We start from the raw sequence: 19,029 nt of genomic DNA, 5'->3' as shown, positions 1-19,029 counted from the left end.
CTATTAATACTTTTAGCTTGTGGTGTAGAGGGTCTCGATTAAATCGTGCACAAGCTAGAAGCTTTTTTGTTTCCTCCATATGTATGCAGACAACTTCTATAATTGAAAGGAGAACGGGCAGGGAAAAGAGACTTTCATTTCGAGCACTATTTTATTTGTTCAAATAAACATTTGTAACGTTTATTTGAAAAATGATTGGTCTGACTACCTTTAAGTTGATGGCACACACTACCTCTCTCAGAATTGACTAACCTAGTAGGCCACAATTAATACGCTTAGCATAGAAAATCTCGATTAAATCGTGCACAAGATCTAGCGTGTGGTGTAGATGGTCTCGATTAAATCGTGCACAAGATCTAGCGTGTGGTGTAGATGGTCTCAATTAAATCGTGCACAAGATCTATTAAATCGTGCACAAGATCTTCCGAATCTCAACACGCCTATCCTAGCACTAAAGGAAGATACTGGGAAGGATGATTATTGTAGAGAAAGTGATTATTCAACGACTCTACTCTCCAAGTTCAAGCTTATAGAGCTAGTCAATCTGTCAATGAGGTAATCATCAAACAAGATATGTTATCATTCTTTGGTCTTTGTTCCGATTCTTCTCACTTTGTTGTTATTGGACTATTATGAAAATCTCTACAAACATATTATAGTAAGCTTTTAAACTCGTCATCAGCATTTTACAATCTATACGTAAATATGTAATCGATATTCAGAGTACAAGATAAAGGGAAATTATGTAGAACGTGAGCGATAGAAATTGAGATTCTTTACGTACTTGAATAAGAATATGTAAGTTTTATTATAGCTTAGAGTTTCGACTGAGCTGAACCAACTGCTGCCGCAAAACCCTTCTCATCACCTTATTTGAAGCTGTCCTGGGAAGAGAAGACATCTGCAGAACATATGAAACCTGATACGGAAAAACCATTGTAGAAAATCAGCATCTCTTACAGTTCTTTTTTCGGTTGTCAAGAGAACAAAGTAAGTTTGTGCAGATAAAATATCAGTACCTTGAATAAAGGATTCAACTTCTTCTGCAGTGATGAATTGAATTTTATCTTTAAATCATACAAGGTTTGTGCATAATTTCTTTCATCCTTGAAAACTACAACGATGACCAACTGTTCGGGTCCACCGCCTTTAGTTGGTACTCCAATAGCTGCTGTTTCAAGGATATTGTCGTCGACTCCGTTACAGACACGCTCAATTTCAATGGAACTTACCTGCACATATAGATTATAAGATGACGGGCTGGAGTTATTTAAGCTTGGTTGTTAATATTTAAGATTATCCTGTAAATAACTGAGTACCTTAATTCCCCCAAGATTCATCGTATCATCCGCACGACCGTGTGCTCTATAATATCCTCCAGGAGTACGTTCAAACTCATCCCCGTGCCTCCGGAGAACCTGCATGATAAATCAAACAAATATCAAGAGAATATACATATAGATATGCATACATGTACATATATGTATGTATAAAGAAGCTTGATGGAGCATAAAGGCAAGGTAAATTACCTTTCCATTCCAAACTGGCATGCCCCTGAAGTAGACATCGTAGTGAGAAGCATTCAGTAATGTGTTCGAAGCACCAAACATGGTCGGGTCTAGGGCCAGCTCACCAATCCCAGGTGCATTTTGTGGCTGGGACAACAACCAGATTCCCATTTCGAGGTTACAGCAAAATTTTGGTTGATATCATATATATATCCCAGAAGCCAATAACACTTCTATGATAAATTAAAATTGCAAGTAGAACATCCTGTGAACTGAAGTATAAGCAGTAGCTGCTACCAACATTAAAGAAAAATCAGCAGGAAATTAAAAACTTATGACTTGTAATTTACATGTGGCTTAAGTGACCACCCCAACCAATTCAACGCAGAACCCCAGTTTGAATCTTAATAGTTCAAACTCCAACAAAATCAATAAGTCGAACAATATTAGAATACTAGGCATAACCTACACCTGCAGCACAGGGACAATGCTGTCGAGCACAAATAAGTGTATCATACCGTTATATGACTTGGTCATATCAAAACATTACATGGTTGTATTGTAACCAAAAACCTGCCTTAGATCAATGAAGCCCCTAAGTTTATTGAGCATAATTTGTGACAGGAAAGAATGTCCCATCACAAGTTCGGTTTATTAGAGTTACTTCAGCCAGTACACACAAGGTCCACAATGGTCAATCAGACGTGCTAAATTTGGAAGGTAGGGTCCCCAAAATATAGCCTTTTAGAGATGAAGAAGAACCACCGCAGAGCCTTTAACATCAAGAAAGGGTATGTCTGGCACGTAACATGTTAACAACCTCTTATCTGTGTAGCTCAAACCTAATGATATATAGTATGTCCTAATGTTACACAACTCTTATCATAATGAAACTGCACAAAGGTTGCTCTCTGGCTAGTTGAATAGCATAATTTTGCAGGAGAATTATGAATCTCTATACTGGGGTTACCACAAATACTAGAAATGAATGATATCTATGTGAAAGTTACAAGGTTAAGTAACCAGGAATATTACAAATGAATGATATCTATGTGAAAGTTACGAGGTTAAGTAACAATCAGAAGGTAGGGAAGTTTAAGAAATGCTTACAATAGGATTTCCATCATCACCAAGTATAAAAAGGGTACAGCCCATAGCTGGTGTGCTAAATGCTGACAGTGATTGAGCCTGCAAGACTGATCCACAAGCAAACCCACCACCAATCTCGGTGCCACCACAGTACTCGATCACAGGCTTGTAGTTAGCTCTCCCCATCAGCCAGAGGTACTCATCCACATTAGACGCCTCACCAGTCGAGGCAAAACTTCTAGTAGATCTCAAACAAATAAATGGATTCAATGTACTTATGGTGAAAACGGATATTTCTAATTTTTATACCCAAATATAGGTAGGACCTCCATACTAATACAACCCCCTTTACGAGTTCCGTAGACCTAGCAACAGATATCACAACCTAGCATGTTGGTTCCATCAATCAGTTTTATAGGACCGCTCAGCTATATTAATAACTATATATCCTTTATAACCAGCAAGTAGGTGAGCTGAATTAGTAGGAAACTAGGATTAATATGCACCAGAAAGATACTCACTTACGATGGTATGGACTCTTGCTTGAACACCTATATACTTGAACCAATATATGTGTTTTCAACACCAAGTAATTGACGTCGTTGATTACTACCAATTCCAAACCTGGCTTACCGTATAGAAGACCAATCATAGCCAGCTGTGCTGTCTGTGTTCTTCCATGCTCGAACAATGCTAGGCACCACACCAAGCATCGTAACCTTGGCATCCTAGTTCATCCCATATGCGTTCAAAGAATTAAGCACATATAACGAAGCATCCAATATAGCGGTCTACAAAATTAGATATGTAAACCCTAAGCAGAGTCTCTATAATCTAAAGTACTAATTTGGTAAGTAGTTCTTTTGAATGTGTTTGTTTACGTGACCAGAAATAGTAACTTTGAAAGCAATGATGCTTTTAAGCTACTTCAAGAAACAGGGGAAGATGATACTTTCTAAAGTTGCTATCGAGAAAAGCAGAAATAGTTGTCTTAAAATTACGGCCTGCAGCTATACCGTACTGTCCCTATGAGGGACACTATCAGGGTTACAAATATCAGTTTGTTTTGTCAGAGCATCTTAAATAACAAGTGAATATTAAGCACTGTACTGTACGCTCACGAAAAGAAACTTGTCTCTGTCAGTACACATCCATTGGGATGAGTGGTACTCCAAAAAAAAGTAGCAAGTGAAAAACAAATACTTCATATATTACATTTAAAAAAATGCTTCATATATTAACATTGAACTTATTTATTACAATTTACAAGAAGTTGTCCTATGATCCTATCTACAGCCACAGTGGCTAATTGCTTCATCTAAACAATCAATCAGATTGTATCCCAGATTTTAGATCCCCGACAACCGCCACTAGACGAATAATTGATCTTCCACTGATCCAGTAACAAACATTTGTGCACATTATCCAGTTACAAACATCTTAACTGACTAAGTAGACTAGAGTTCTCGATGAAAAAGATTAACTTTTAATGGAAAACAATACAAGCACGTACAGAATTACAATGACTAGTTGGTAAAGTAAAAAGTAGCGGAAGGGCCTAGGAGGGTAGAGAATAATATCTTAGAGAACCAGAATAAAGAGAAGTCATTTAAACAGCAATGGAAGTCATGTGTGATAATATGAAATAGGGACACAGTGATAATCTTGTGCTATATCACTATCAAGAAAGAAAAGAGAAAATAAGATGATATTTAAGTTAAACAGAATGATAAACTAAACATAGTTATATACTTATATGCATACATATATACATAGGTATAAAATATTAAAAATGGTCCTAGAGTTACAAAATGGCACATGAAAATTCGCAATAAAAAATGAAGATCGGGGATGAGCTAAGCTAGACTAATGAAAATTAAGGTGATACCTGTACAAATCTCGCAAATCCAGAACCAAGGGGTGACCCATTATATAGAGCCATGGAAGCTCCATTTAGCAGAGAAGCATAAACTAGCCAAGGCCCCATCATCCAGCCAAGATTTGTAGGCCATGCAACAACGTCACCTTTGCGGATATCCATGTGGCACCAGGCATCAGCTGCAGCCTTCAAAGGAGTTGCATTTGTCCAAGGAATTGCCTTTGGTTCTCCTAAAAATAGAAAAATAGGGAGAATGTAATAAATATGAAATAATCAATGAATACAACGTGGAAAAGATAGGTCATGGAATCTTGTTCTTCCCTTCTGATTGTAACCTACTCTCCTTTTGCCTAAACAAGAAACTAGATGTTAGTCATATCTCTTGTAACAAAAGATATTTGAGGCTTGGTTGTAAATCTCAGCTAACGTGTTTAGTTTGGTATTTCGTTTTGAGTGTAAATCGCATCCGTAAATCTCTCCCCATTATGTCTCCATATTTTCCTGTCCATAACTAATTGCCTAATTACAAAAGGTAACTGATCCTACTTTTTAATAGTTATTCACACTGGACTACATGTAAACTCTTACTAACTAGTTGAAACATGATATTACTTCCCGCGCTCGTTCTGCGCAAATTATACCATGTGTGAACACACTAGATAATGGGTTTGGGTCATAATATTCTGCTTCTTTAGTTCGGATCAAGGAAGAGCTTCTCTGAGTGGAAGGCAAGTTTGTAAAGTATAGGCTTCTTTCACCAATTGAAGCATACTGGTGCAACCTAAAACAGCCTTTACGAATAGAAATTTTATCCTTTCTACTACAGCTTATTCTAATAATCCACTCTTTTGAATTCCCTACCTCCACAACTATCGGTGTTTTCCAAGCCAATATTTGATGTAAAAAATTGAGAAATAAAATGTGGTCTACAGTTGCAGCCACACCAACTTTTTCCCCTTTTCTTCTACTTATTAATGCTATAAATGTATTATTAACCACATAATTTAGAACAAATAGGAAGCCTGCAACCATCAAATAACTTCCTACAACATATAACACTTGGAGCTTGTTTCGGACTCATCCACTTTTATTACGGCATATGATCGACGAATAATCACCCACTAATTCAAATTCCCAAATCACAAAAGTATAAATAGGTTACCAAAAATTTTAGGTGTTAAAGTAGTCAATGCTAAACTACCTGTAGTTCCAGAGGAAAAGAGGATGTTTGTGAAAGCTTCCACCGACTGTCGAACTGGAGTAAGACCAAATTTGCTGCTACTTTGGCTAATACACAGCCAGGAATAAAAAAAGGAAACATAGAAAGAGTAACAGTTAAATTGGTGAAAATTGGTAATTTCTGCTCAAAGTTGAGAACAGCCAAAAATCTTTTTGTACCCTCATTTTTTCTTTTGAAGACTTTTAATACCTCTTCTCCTTTTGTAATTGACATTTTCCTTCATTAAAGTCTAATTACTACTTCGAGCATATCTTATCCTCGCAATCATTACACCCAACTAGGCAACTACTTCTATTTCTGAGCGAAAAATTTACCGACATTAGCACTAGGTTTTCAAACGTTCCAAATATGGGAGGCTGGCATACTCAATAGGTAACGGCTAGGCACATTTTTGACACCACAACTCTACGAACCAACTATCCCAACCCTCTAGATATATAAACCAGATATGAATCGAAAACTGTGTGATATCATGGACTTCAAAGTCAAAATAAATTTCATCAAAAAAACAAAAAAAAAGTCAAAATAAATAAGAAACACTTAAAGATATGAGAAAGGAACGAAAACATACACATAAGGGTGCATACTTGGAATTTTTCCCTCTCTCCAGAAAAGTGTGCCATGACATATCAAAGTTCCGCAGTTTCACAGAGGAGCTAGAGCCTCTAGAAGGGACAACAATGGCCAGTGGTGATTCAGCGTCAACAACTCTACTGTGAAAACCAGGCTACTCCGTCAAAGACATTCTCATGCAGCCAAGAACAGAAAACTGGAATAATTTATGAAACAATGAGAGAAATTACGTACCTATACAATGGAAGACTTTTATCTCCACGAACAATGTAATCCTAGAAAATGACACTTCATTAAAACTAGGAAAGGATACACAAATAAATAGCAGGAAAACTGGACAGATTCATTCTCTCAAAATTCAACAAAATTTTTTTAAAAAAAAGACGAACACAAATCCATAAATAATTTAGTATCTAATAGAGGGAGAAAGAGAGTAGAGAGGAGGGGAGGGGGAATCTCTAGTTCCTGGTGAGAATAAAATTTTATAATTGTACATTCTGAACTAGACACTATAGTCCGTATCAATGTAGAACTACTGCTACAGTTTATGGATCATTTTTAACAATATAAAAGAGTTCAAAAAGAAGAAAACTGAAAGGCTGATTTGGGCCTAAGTTTTATGCTCGAGGTTAAATTTACCATAAACTGCATAACTAACTAACTAACTAAGTAAAAGTAAAGTGTGTATAACTAACAATACAAGCTTTTATACAAAAATATCAAGATCAGATATATCAGAACCAATATATCGCAATGTTAAACTATGACTTGCCACTTTCCAGAACGGCTCTATAGAAAAATATAAAACTGCCCAACTGTCAACTCATCACCAATTCAGCTGGGAAGACGTTTATGCATGAATTAATTCAAACCCATAAAGAATACAGCTAAATGAACCATACAAGTTGATCAAAGTTCATACAATCTGATGAATGAAACAGCATTCAAACATTTAATTTGAAGAAAAAACTGTCTAATCTACTCCAATTTAAATCCTTCTCGAACTGGAAAATGTAAATTAAAACTCGGACAACAAAAGGTAACCTGTGTGAATATTGCTTTTGCATGTGATATTTTGAGCCTCGTTGATATCTCGAGAGGGGCAAAGCTATCAGCAATTGACACAACAACATATCCGGCTAAAACAATTGCTAGGTAGATGATGACAGCTGTGGCGTTCATTGGCATATCTATTGCAACAGCAGATCCTTTTGCAAGGACCAATGATTCTAGTGCATTAGCAACCAAACTGCAGAATAAGTACCAACCATGTTATTTAGACTAATAATACTGCAAAAATGCTTCATTACAAAATAAGTCGTACCAATAAGCATGTGTGTATTTCATTCACATTTGAATGTTGTAACAATATATTATCTATAATTCTCTGGACATCCTCCACATTCCAATTTCCAACTTTTGTTGCTAGTTGCAACGTACTGCATTTCATAAACCAATAGTGGCATACTTAGCCTGATACCACAAATACCCGTTACATAGGTGCCTATATATTCAAAAAGTAAGACATCTTACAGATGTGCCTACGCTAGAATAAACTAAAGACAGTCAACAAAAGCTAAAACATGAGTTTTGATATCCGATAATAGACCATGGCCTAGTAGGGTCCTCATGCAACAGAATCCAAAGATGTTCCTAGTTATGGTAAGTCCATTTACACAGCAGCCATGAAAAAAACATCATAAAGGAGTCTGAGCTCGAAACCAAGGGGAAAATTATTGAGCCTGAGCTCAAAGCCCAAGCACCTAACAGCTTTCGAGATAATATACACACATTGATGAAAATTTCGATGGTTTAAAATGTTTAAAACATAGATGAAACACAACTATAATACTCTAAATTGGTAGCTCGAACTCAAAGCCTTGTAAATTCTATTTCCTTCAATATATTAATTCATATTGTACTTTCTGATTCTATCTAAGATATTAATTCTCCCTTCGACTAAGGATGCCTTCTAAATTCTATTTCCCTTCAATATATTACTTCAAGTTCTTCAAATAAAGAAGCATGGGTAGATTTATACACTTTGAACATGGTGCTTTAGTCAATTAGTCTGTTTCATGTGGACAGATTTTTGTGTATTTTGTTTCTTTTTCTTCTTGTTGTTTTGGTTTCTTTGTGGCTTTTGTACTTTATGATTCTTTCTAAAATATTAGATTCTCCCTTTCAAAGAAAAGCATATACTAACAGTGGGATACACAAGCCATATGGTTTAGGGCTTTGAAAATTTTAAAAATCAAGTTAACATACTCCACAGTCCACTCGAGTAATATTAGGAGATAGCTTCAACAGGCCAACTGAAGTAAATTACTCAACTTATGAGATGCATGACATAAAACGTACCAAACCTCCTCTTGTAATCTCTGAAGTGTCATCTGATGTGGGGGCAAATCATCTTCTCCTTCATCCCGCCAAATTAGAACTATATCCTCCAAATTTCTCTTAGAATTCAAGCTTAAGCAATTCTCAGCAGCATTCAACATTGCTCCTGGCAACCATTGACCTCCAGGATATGCTAATTGACCTTCCTCAGACAAATGATCACGCAAAATAGATGAAGGTGGAGCCGAAAATGATATGTCCATTTCAGCAAATACCATTTTCCAATAAACCTGGGTAATTGACAAAATGAGAAAGAAAGTCCACAAACTAGCAATAGCACCGGACTTTGACTAAAGCTGCAGCAAAAATGAAGAAACAAAAGAAGCTTAAGATGTTTAGGAATAACACCTCCGGTTTGGAAACAGAGAACTCCTGATAATCAGAGAAGCTCAAGATAGGATCTTTGAATCTCGAGCCAAGGAATTCTCTTCCATGTTTCTCTAATATCTTCCCTACATTAGTTTTGGTGGCATCCTCTCTATTTCCATGCATTAAAAAGTAGTTAGAGAAAGAAAGACTCACAACAAGACAAGTATCAGTGCAGCAAAAAAAAAATTCTTGCACATGGAGAATATAAATGATTGAAGTTTTTTACATAAAGTTGTAAGTCAAAAGAAAACTGTTCACAAACCACTGAGCTGAGATAGAAATGTGAGAATAGTCCCACATGAAAAAGGGCAAGCTAGCAACCAAGACCAAGAATATAATGTGACCACGAACTTAACAAGAAAGATAACTGGGGTTTTTATTTGCCGATACATCAATATGATAAGCACGATAATTGCCGAATTTAAAACTTACAGAAACGGGTCTAAAGCCCAACTGAACTACTTTATTATACCAAAGTTCAATAAATTCTGGATTTGCACTTCCATGGGATCGAACCTCAGACCTCCGTATTGGGGAGGAGATGCATACCAAACTTGGCTACTAGTTGTTGGCCTAGTAGTTTTAAGTTAAATTATCAAATTTTCAATTTTCCAGTAACATCATCAAAATCACATGAGAGAATTAGTCCAATAAGAAACAGAAACTTAAACAAAATCAGTAATAAACCTAAAAACACATCCTTAGTTCTTTTGTTACTTACTGGTACTGCTGCTTGGTTTTTGATTAATAAGTAGAGTGAAAAAGATTTGCTTACTGATCGGGAATCCAAGCAGGAGGAGGATGATCGGAGCTGTAATTCTTGTAGCAACCATAGTACATCATTTGATGGAGAGGGAAAGGAAGATTAGGGTTTAATAGTTTTCTGGAGATGTTAATCCAAGTCTGGGGAGTGTCTTTTCCATTTGCAAGAACTATTTCAGTAAGAATTTTGTAGATTCTCTCTGCTTCATTAATGGAGGATATACCTGGTAGCTCTTTAATATCTGATACAGTGATTTCATCTAGGGCTTTGTAACCCATTTTCCAGACCTTCTTCTTCTTCTTCGTCTAGGGATTAGTTATCTATCTTTCAATTGTGGTAGAGGATAATCAGATAACTACGCACAAGTTCCTTGATTATCTTTGATTCTTCGTTGGTTTCGCGTGGCAGGCACATCAGTTGTTAAATTCCAATGAAACCCCAAGTTTCTAACCAACTTCCCGCTTGGCCATCTATCTTAGTAAAGTTCTAGTTTAGCCCTCATTTTCTAGTGCTCCATTCATCAACCATTAACACACACTTCTCTTATTTGCCAAAACTTCCATAGTTATTTTTGTGGAGACCTAGCCTCTCTACTTTTCATCAAGAAATGAAATTTCACTTGGTGGATATATCGGTAGACATGGAAATGGAAATGGAAATATTTCGTTATTCCGATCAAAATATTTGGATATTTATTTCTGGCCGCGGCTTTGGGGAATAAAGAAAATTCTCTGGAGAATAATTTTTTATGGGGAATGCAAAATACATTTTTTTGAAAGTTCTCCTCCATCTCATCTGTTCTCTCTGCCACTTCATCTTCTCGCCACCTCATCTTCTCGCCACCTCATCATCTTCTCCGGCGAAGGTTGCCGGCCGGAAAATTTTCCGGCCGGCGACCTTCAATAATTTTTTTTTTCTCTCTTCCTCTCTCTCTCTCTCTAACACTTCGGCGAAGGGAGACCTTCGCAGGAGATCTGTTCTGTCCATGGACAGACCTTGAAGGTCTGTCCGTGGACAGGCCGGACCTCCGGCGAAGGTCTCCCTTCGCCGGAGTGTTAGAGAGAGAGCGAAATTTTTTTTTTTTTTTTATGTTTGGAGGTCGCCGGTCGGAAAACTGGTCGGCCGGCGACCTTCGCCGGAGAAGATGATGAGGTGGTAGAGAGGTGATGAGTTATAGCATCTTTTAAAATTAGAAGCCCCTTAGCAATAAAAAAGAAACATAAAAGTCAATCTTATTTGACTAGTTTTAAGAAAAGTCTTTATTCCCCCGGAGAATTTTCTTTATTCTCCCAAAGCCGCGACCTTATTTATTTGACAAGGTTTTGTTAAGAGAAACTTAATTAAGTTTCTTATTTGATGGAAAATTTTGTATCCATGAAAATTAGAATATTTCAGTCATTTCGACCGAAATATTTGAAGTTTTATTCTTTGTTTTCACACCTAACCCCAAGGCCAATAAATATGAAATTTTGCATCAGCAATACGTTATTTTCTGAATGCCCTAAGCCTTAGCAGTTACCGATATTGTCCTCGCTTTGACCACCTCACACAGGTACGGGGTTTTATTCTTGGCGAAGGCACCACAAGCCCACGCAAAAGGTCTCGGTACTTACTAAACTTGAGCGTACACCTATATTCCAGTCGTTGGACACTCTTGCGAGCAATGTGGGACTATTACAATCAGGGACGGAACCATAACCAAAAATAGAGGGGGGCCGATATTGAATAATACTTTTTTAATATTTATGAAATTAAATTATAAAATTGATAATTTAAATTTCAAAGCGCAGTTAAATTCATATTTACAATTTGTTGGTCTTAAGAAGTGCAGTCGTTACAATGTGCTATAATGTATAAGTTTTTTTTGTTTCGTTTTAGTTGTCCTTTCGAAAAACTAAAGGAAATTTTGGGTTTAAATTTTTACTTGAAAAAAAAAAAAACATAAATAAACTATGAAAAATTTGTAATTTTATATGATTTTTTTCATTTATTTTGTTACTGATTCATAAGGTAAAATTAACATGGATTAACAAGGTCATAACAAAAAGAAAAAAGTATTATGAATAATTGCTTTTGTTTGGTGTTGAATAAAGACAAATAAAAAAATCTTACGAAGTTAATAAAAGATGACAATACCCGGAGTTGAACCCGCATCCATCTAGTTGGCCAATACAAACAACTACCAACCCAGCCGTGCCCATTGACTCTTTAGATATGACTTTAAATACCAGTAATTAAGAGTTTAGGGAGCCATTTGTAGCATTCCTTCACCCAAATTTGCTGCCATTCAAGGGGGGCCATGGCCCCCCTTGGCCTATGCCTAGAAACGTCCCTGATTACAATCCCCCACCCTCAACGAAGAGTCGTCCTCGGTTCTGATACCACTTTGTAGCGCCCAAGCCTTAGAAGTTGCCGATATTGTCCCCGCTTTAACCACCTCACATAGGTACGGGTTTTTTTTTCTTGGCGAAGGCACCATAAGCCTACCCAAAAGGCCTCGGTATGGGCAACGACACACGATTCGCCTGACCATCTAAGTACGCAGCGGCACCGTGGACTCTCCACAACGATATTGCCCTCACTTTAGCCACCACCAATTGTGGTATGAGGTTTTGTTTCCCATAGGAGGCCTTGGTCTGTCCCCCTGCTTACACCTCGGCCTCGGATGCGAGCACTACGACGTCCCCTACCAACAACTTCCTCTCCGTCCATGAATCTAACGAAAAGAGAAACAAGAAGAGAAATTAATGTCACCTAGAGCTCTGATACCACTTTGTAACGCCCCAAGCCTTAGTAGTTATCGATATTGTTCCCACTTTGACCACCTCACACAGGTACGAGGTTTTGTTCTTGGTGAAGGCACCACAAGCCCACCCAAAAAACCTCGGTACTTACTAAGCTTGAGCGTACACCTATAGTCTAGTCTCTGGACACTCTGCGAGCAATGTGGGACTATTACATTTTCTTCTAAAGAGAAAACCATTTAAAAATTTGAATAGGAGCTTTTCTTTAAAAAAGAAAAACAAGTGTAATACCTCTATATCTTAATGTGAGCAAATAGTATTGTCTCCTTTGTAGTAAACGGCCAGAGCCCTAGTGGAGCTTTCCATGTAATAACTTCTTGGAACCTAGAATTAGACTTTTGCCCGTCGAGATTATAGGCATGATATCTAGTATTATTGTTTCGTGGAGAAATCACAAGGTGAGGAAGGCCAACGGTAGGAGTGGGAAGAGAATGGAGTCTTAGCTTACACTGTGAAGCTCCAGATTTATGAGTTGACTCCGCGTTAGTGGAAAAAGATTTTTGGGCATTGGAAAATAGAATTTCTTTCCTTGGGAGTTTTAGACATGACGGTCTCGGAAGAGCAAGCAAGTAATTGAAGAGTATGACTCCGTGAAGGTCCTGGAGGAAATAAAAGTATACTTGGTTTATGTCCGGATAACTTTTGCAAATCGTTTCCAAGTATGCTTCTTTTTTCTTGCTGGAGTGATGAAAGATCTCTAGTTATTATAAGAGTTTACCGAATTTTAAAACCCTTAAGCGACGTCTACACTACATTTTTGTTAGATGCTCTTAGATAGTGAATTGGCACGTAGGTAGAACCACATGATCCTTTCGTCTTAGCATTGACCCTCCTCAATCCAGCATTGACATATCGATCTATCCAGAAACAAAGAAAACCAGGTTTGAAAAAAGAAGAGAGGGAGAGACTGAGAGACAGTGAGAGAGAGAGAGAAGTTCAATGGGGGAAGATCCACAGCGTTCAAAGAAGATGGCAGCAGCCTCCTACGAGTACGAGAAGGACTCAAGATGGGCAGATTACTGGTCCAACATCCTAATCCCTCCTCACATGGCTTCTCGCTCTGATGTCGTCGATCACTACAAGCGTAAATTCTACAAACGATACATCGTCAGTTCCCCACTTATTCTAATTTCAGTATCAATTTCATCGAATTCGAACTTAAATTAATTGAATTTCAATTCTTTATATAATTTTAATCTGGATCTGAATCCTACAAAAGTTTTAACTCTTGTTTATTTCTCACTGAGATAGGGATTATATTACTTTCTGGACTTATGATCCTTCTGTGAATTCTCTTAATTAGTTTAATTTGGACAGGATTCTGAATTTGTTGTTGAAGCTATGCCTTCTGGCAGTTCTTCTCAATCATCAGGATCATCAACGACAACAACGACATCTCGACCCGCATCTGAACCAGCACGGACACAAAATAATGGTAAAACAAGTTTATTAAAGTTGTTATTTGTGTAATGCTATTTATTGTGTCAAAGTATTTATACAATTCCTTGAAAATGTAATATAGGGTCAAATTCTAGAGCATCATCTGGAACATCCACCACACCAGCTAATACCGGTTCGCTGCGCTTTGATCGACCTACTATACAGTTCGCTGTCAATGCTTGGGTAAGGATAACTATCTCTAGTACAGTACTCATATTTAAGTTGAAACTGCACTACTCTGAGATATCATATCGTGATAAATCTTTTAGCACGTGTAAACACGAGATTTACATTCAGAATTTCATTTATAACTTTTTAACCATTGAAGTGATAGTGAGTGTCTTATGAGATTACCTAACACTAGTATCTAAGTACTTCAATGTCCAACACGGTGATAATACTAAGAAGTACTGGTTCATGTAGATGCTACCTGGTACACAGACCGCTCCAGTACAAAGTACGGGTACCGTCACGTGATACGCTAGCACGCGAGTATCGGGTACGCTAGGGGTATACCTCTTCGGTACACTATTTTAGGGTTTGGTTGTTTTGGGCTACTGTTACTAGACAATAAATAATCTCTGTGATGCATATATAGAATAAATACACCTATGGTTAACCATCCTATCTCTATGAACTAAATCTTAATTTGTCAACAACTCTTAGCTTATAGAGTTTTACATGAAATTGGATTAATTTAGATTAGAGATTCTGGTCCGCCAAATTTAGGGTACCGGATCGCGAACCACCCAAAAAGGTATGGGGAATTCGATTTGCGTTAGGGAAAGAGGGAAGGATGGAGGGATGCAATGGTATAGTCTCCATTAACTCGATCTAAATTATTAATTTTCAGATTTCAGTATTTGTCTTTTCAAGTTACTAGTATCACTTATGTAACGAAGGCCATGCATTGACATAGTTTTTCTTTCTGTTCTTTTAGTATTTTTCTTGTCAAATTACCACTAGTACTTAATTCTTTTTGGCGTTCTGCAGGTGTTTATCGTGGCAGTTCTTGCGGCGCTTCCACTCACGCCTAGAAATCTTTCTAATAGAGCATATAGACTGGCCTTTATGGGAAGCTCATGTTCCTCTCTATATTCTTTGTACTTGCTCTATGGGGTAGGTTTTATACAGAAAGCTCAATATCTATACACATATCATGTTCTTCAATATTTTTTGTATTTTAGATCTTAGAGGCACTTTTCCTGAGTTTACTAAGAGCATGTCTTGTTTCAGAAACCCAGGGCATGGAATCTACAAGCTGTTCAAGTGTGGCTGCAGTCAGTACTTGCAACCAAGGATTTTATCTACTTCATCTACTGCATTACCTTTGTCAGCTCGCAGCTTTCCATGAAATGTGAGCACTTAACCTTTGAATTGTTTTGGGAATGTTTTTTGTTCTATCTTTCCTGGTCTCATTTAGCATTCAAAATGTTGAAATTCATTGCAGTTGCTCTAATACCTGTGCTTTGTCGATCGCTGGAACTTGTAGCAAAATTCTTAAGGAGCAATTTTAGTCATTCTTCCTTGTATAGGTAACTGACTGCAACTCTGCAACTATAGTTGTTATTGTTAGCATGTTCCGTTGATGTTTTTTTTTTGATGAAATATGTTTTGTTGATATTGGTGTACCAAGTTAATGTATATCAGTAGTAACATGAAAATATGCTCGTCAAGAGAGCAATGTTTGTTAGTTCCGTAAATTATTTCTAAGAAACTATTTCGAACAACGCCAAGTTGCCAATGTCTATATATATGTATATATTATATGTGATGGCAGCTGGAAACTTGCTAGGATTCACGCGAGAAATAGTGACGGTCTGCGTGTCTCTTCTCTTAACTGACTAAAACTTTAATGTCTAAGTTCTAGCTACCAAGTAACTCGAGTTACAAAACTTATAAAAAAATAGTATAAAACAATGTAGTGGCTAAACATGCGCCAAATACCTAGTTAAGTTATCTGTTAACGGTTAACCACATTTTAAACTACGTTAACCCAATGTATACATTTCGTTTTCAGTCTATGACTCTATGTATATGACGGCTTGGAAGTTGGAAATGGAAATATTTCGATCAGTGTGGAATTACAAATTTATAGAAATGATGAAAAGTTAACTAGATGATGCGACTATGATGTAATTGTTCGAAACAAGATTGTTAAACAATAAAAAAGCACAAAAAACATGTTACTTCATTCTAAGTTTCTAACAATAACTGATGAGCATGATAAGGAAAATTAGTTGCATTTGGATCAAGGAATGAAACTTCCCGAAATTTCACCGAAATTTTACGAAACGTTTCCTAAAATGAGATTAGGTGCACGAAGTAACACTTAGAACTATTTCCTGCATAGTTTCCACCGACATGATTGAAATTTCCACCGAAGTTGTTGGAAATATCGAAATTTCCACCGACATGATGGAAATTTTGACCGACGTAGTAGAAATCTAGCAAAGAAACCGGAGAAACTAATACTAGAAACATATCCTTTCCTTTGTCTTTTTCATCTTCATTTCTCTTAGATCTCTCTTGATTTTTATGTTATGTTCCATGGTTTTTGAATCTATTTGAATGATTTACGCCTTGACTTAACTGCCTAAATTGATTTTATCTTAGTAACACCCCTGATATAACTGTGTAATTGACGATACCTTCTCAAACTAACATAGTTTGTTAACTATTACCTATTATCAGTAAGAATGTTATCATTTAGGTGTTATAGCCAAAAAGTTATTCAATTTACTCCCGGAAGTAACTGTGTAATTGTTAGTACTCCCTCGAACTAATAGATAATGTTAAACATCATGTTTATGCTTCATTATGGTTTAATAATCTTGTTATATATAATTGCATCATATTTCTATCATTTCTGTAGATTTGTAAAATTTCCACACTGACCGAAACATTTCTACGAAACGTTTCCATTTTTGGACCGACCGAAATTTCCACTGAAACCGAAATTTCATTCCTTGATTTGGATGAGAGTGTTAAATGTTAGAAGCTGATATTGGATCATTTCTTTATCATATCTATTTATTTGTTGTTTGTATGTGTATTACCCTAGGTATTAAATTTTCCAAAATTCTTACCAAAATATTTCCATTTTCAATCCAACCAAAACCAACTCGTACATGTTTTCTTCGTATTAGTTCCACCCGAATGACCGACAACAAAATATTTATAGGGACAATATATCTCGACCATATGTCTTTTCATGTATATTCCACTATATAAACTTTCTCACTTTTAAGAAAAGGATAAATAAAGAGTTACTTTAGCGCAAATTGGTGGTTTTAGACTTTTGGTATGGCTAGGCAAGTCGCAACTCGCAACACAGCCTCATAACTGGTGGAATTAGCAGTAATTTAAGGCTAAGGGTCAGAAGTTCATTCTGCCTGGTGTTTGTTAAACATTTATTTTTTATATGGTCATATTATCTTGGATCTGTTGATCCAAGATAGTTTATTCATGGCTGGTAGTATAATTTCTTTTCTCTAATCAAATAGATATGAATAAACTCAAAAATTACATTGCTTTTTGTGAACAGGAAGTACTTGGATGAGCCATGCCTGTGGGTAGAATCCAACACAACTACTCTAAATATACTAACTTCAAATGCAGAGATTGGAGTTGGCTTCCTGCTCATCATATCACTATTATCGTAAGTTACCTTGTCCATTGACTCATTATTCTTGTTTATATTGTCAAAAAATGTTCATTTTTTTCTCTTATTTTGTCGATTCAGGTGGCAACGCAACATCATACAAACTTTCATGTATTGGCAGGTTTGTTCTTTTTATCATCTCCATCTTGATCAAGTAATTAGGTAGTTTGTCGCATCCACCTTTTTGGTACTTATTTAGAGAAAAGGAAAGAGTACGATAAAATGAACAACACCAGAATTGTATTTTTAGCCTTTAGAACATCCTTACATGTAGGTATTTTCCTAGACACCTAAGAGTGTCAACCGTTTAGTGTGTCATGTCTAAATTATCGACAATAAGCAGTTCAGAGTGGGGGTCAGCTAGGGCTCCGGCAGGTAGCAATCCCAACTGGTAAGAGCCAGTAACTCGGACGAGTTTGCTTTAACTACACAGCATACTTAACCAGAAAATTATGTTCTAAATTCTAAACTCAGTGTTTAAAACATAACTAGTAACTTACAGGGTCGGCTTGGGATCTGCCCGGCTACCTTCAGTCCGGTCTGATCCTCGAGTTTCTCGGGTAGATCAGATTATCCCAACTACTTGGTTAATATCGATCCATTGCCTATATTAAAGATAACAGTAAGAAAACAGTGAGGAAGTTCATTATTAAGTAATACCAACTTCTGATGTTTTCGGACGTTATGATTGTTAACTTGTGACTAGCAATCACCTCTTGAATTTTGTGAGCTCATATGATTAGAACCCTTATTATTTCATCTATTAATTTCTTTGTTCTTTAATAATTTGCAGATACTGAAGTTCATGTACCGTGCGCCTGTAACATCTGGGTATCATCAAAGTGCATGGGCGAAGATTGGCCGGACAGTCAACCCTCTTGTCAACCAGTATGCTCCATTCTTGAATACTCCACTATCATATGCTCAAAGATGGTGGCTGAGGTGATAAACATTACTTTCGAAGGGAAAACCAAATTTGAAAAGGCAAAAGAGGAGGATTGAACGAATCAAGTGTATTGAACATTTCCCTCGGGAATGTTTTTGTACAAGAGAAGATTACTGGGTAGACAACACAAACCCTCCTTGTTGAGATATTATTGTCTTTATAATTGAATTAATGATGTGCTCTGCCATTTTGATACATATTTTAGAAATTCAGTTTTATTCATATGGGATTTTTCTCAAAGTCCAATAACTTTGACAGACTAAACTAACCCGATGTAATAGCCCATCTTAATCGAGTAACTTAAATATTAGTGATTTCTCTCGAATGTTGACATTGAAAACTTCTCAATCATGT

General features: G+C 36.7%; 2 protein-coding genes across 2 annotated transcripts; one reads left to right on the top strand and one right to left on the bottom strand.

Annotated features, from left to right (window-relative positions):
• Positions 1-630: 630 nt before the first annotated feature.
• On the bottom strand, positions 631-13,733 carry AAE17 (acyl-activating enzyme 17). Its single transcript, XM_086653155.1, has 16 exons — positions 12,162-13,733; positions 11,124-11,492; positions 9,834-10,519; positions 9,038-9,167; positions 8,651-8,919; positions 7,334-7,538; positions 6,524-6,564; positions 6,304-6,429; positions 5,678-5,763; positions 4,486-4,706; positions 3,231-3,325; positions 2,619-2,835; positions 1,530-1,655; positions 1,320-1,418; positions 1,020-1,232; positions 631-919 (listed from the first exon to the last, which is right to left on the bottom strand). The coding sequence occupies exons 3-16, from the start codon at positions 10,097-10,099 to the stop codon at positions 809-811; spliced, it is 2,205 nt and encodes a 734-aa protein (XP_086509281.1). The 5' UTR covers positions 10,100-10,519; positions 11,124-11,492; positions 12,162-13,733; the 3' UTR covers positions 631-808.
• LOC147566650 (uncharacterized) lies at positions 13,472-19,000 on the top strand. The gene is made up of 9 exons (XM_086653156.1): positions 13,472-13,732; positions 13,943-14,060; positions 14,148-14,248; positions 15,059-15,184; positions 15,302-15,422; positions 15,516-15,600; positions 17,613-17,726; positions 17,811-17,850; positions 18,523-19,000. Exons 1-9 carry the CDS (start codon positions 13,565-13,567, stop codon positions 18,673-18,675), a joined length of 1,026 nt encoding a protein of 341 aa, XP_086509282.1. The 5' UTR covers positions 13,472-13,564; the 3' UTR covers positions 18,676-19,000.
• Positions 19,001-19,029: the final 29 nt, after the last annotated feature.

Source organism: Eschscholzia californica, unplaced genomic scaffold (genome assembly GCF_041429995.1).
Source record: "Eschscholzia californica isolate CP2 unplaced genomic scaffold, dmEscCali1.0.p SCAF_1, whole genome shotgun sequence".
Taxonomy (NCBI): domain Eukaryota; kingdom Viridiplantae; phylum Streptophyta; class Magnoliopsida; order Ranunculales; family Papaveraceae; genus Eschscholzia; species Eschscholzia californica.
Note: the sequence above shows the minus strand (reverse complement) of the source record. Positions and strands in the feature narration are given on the sequence as shown.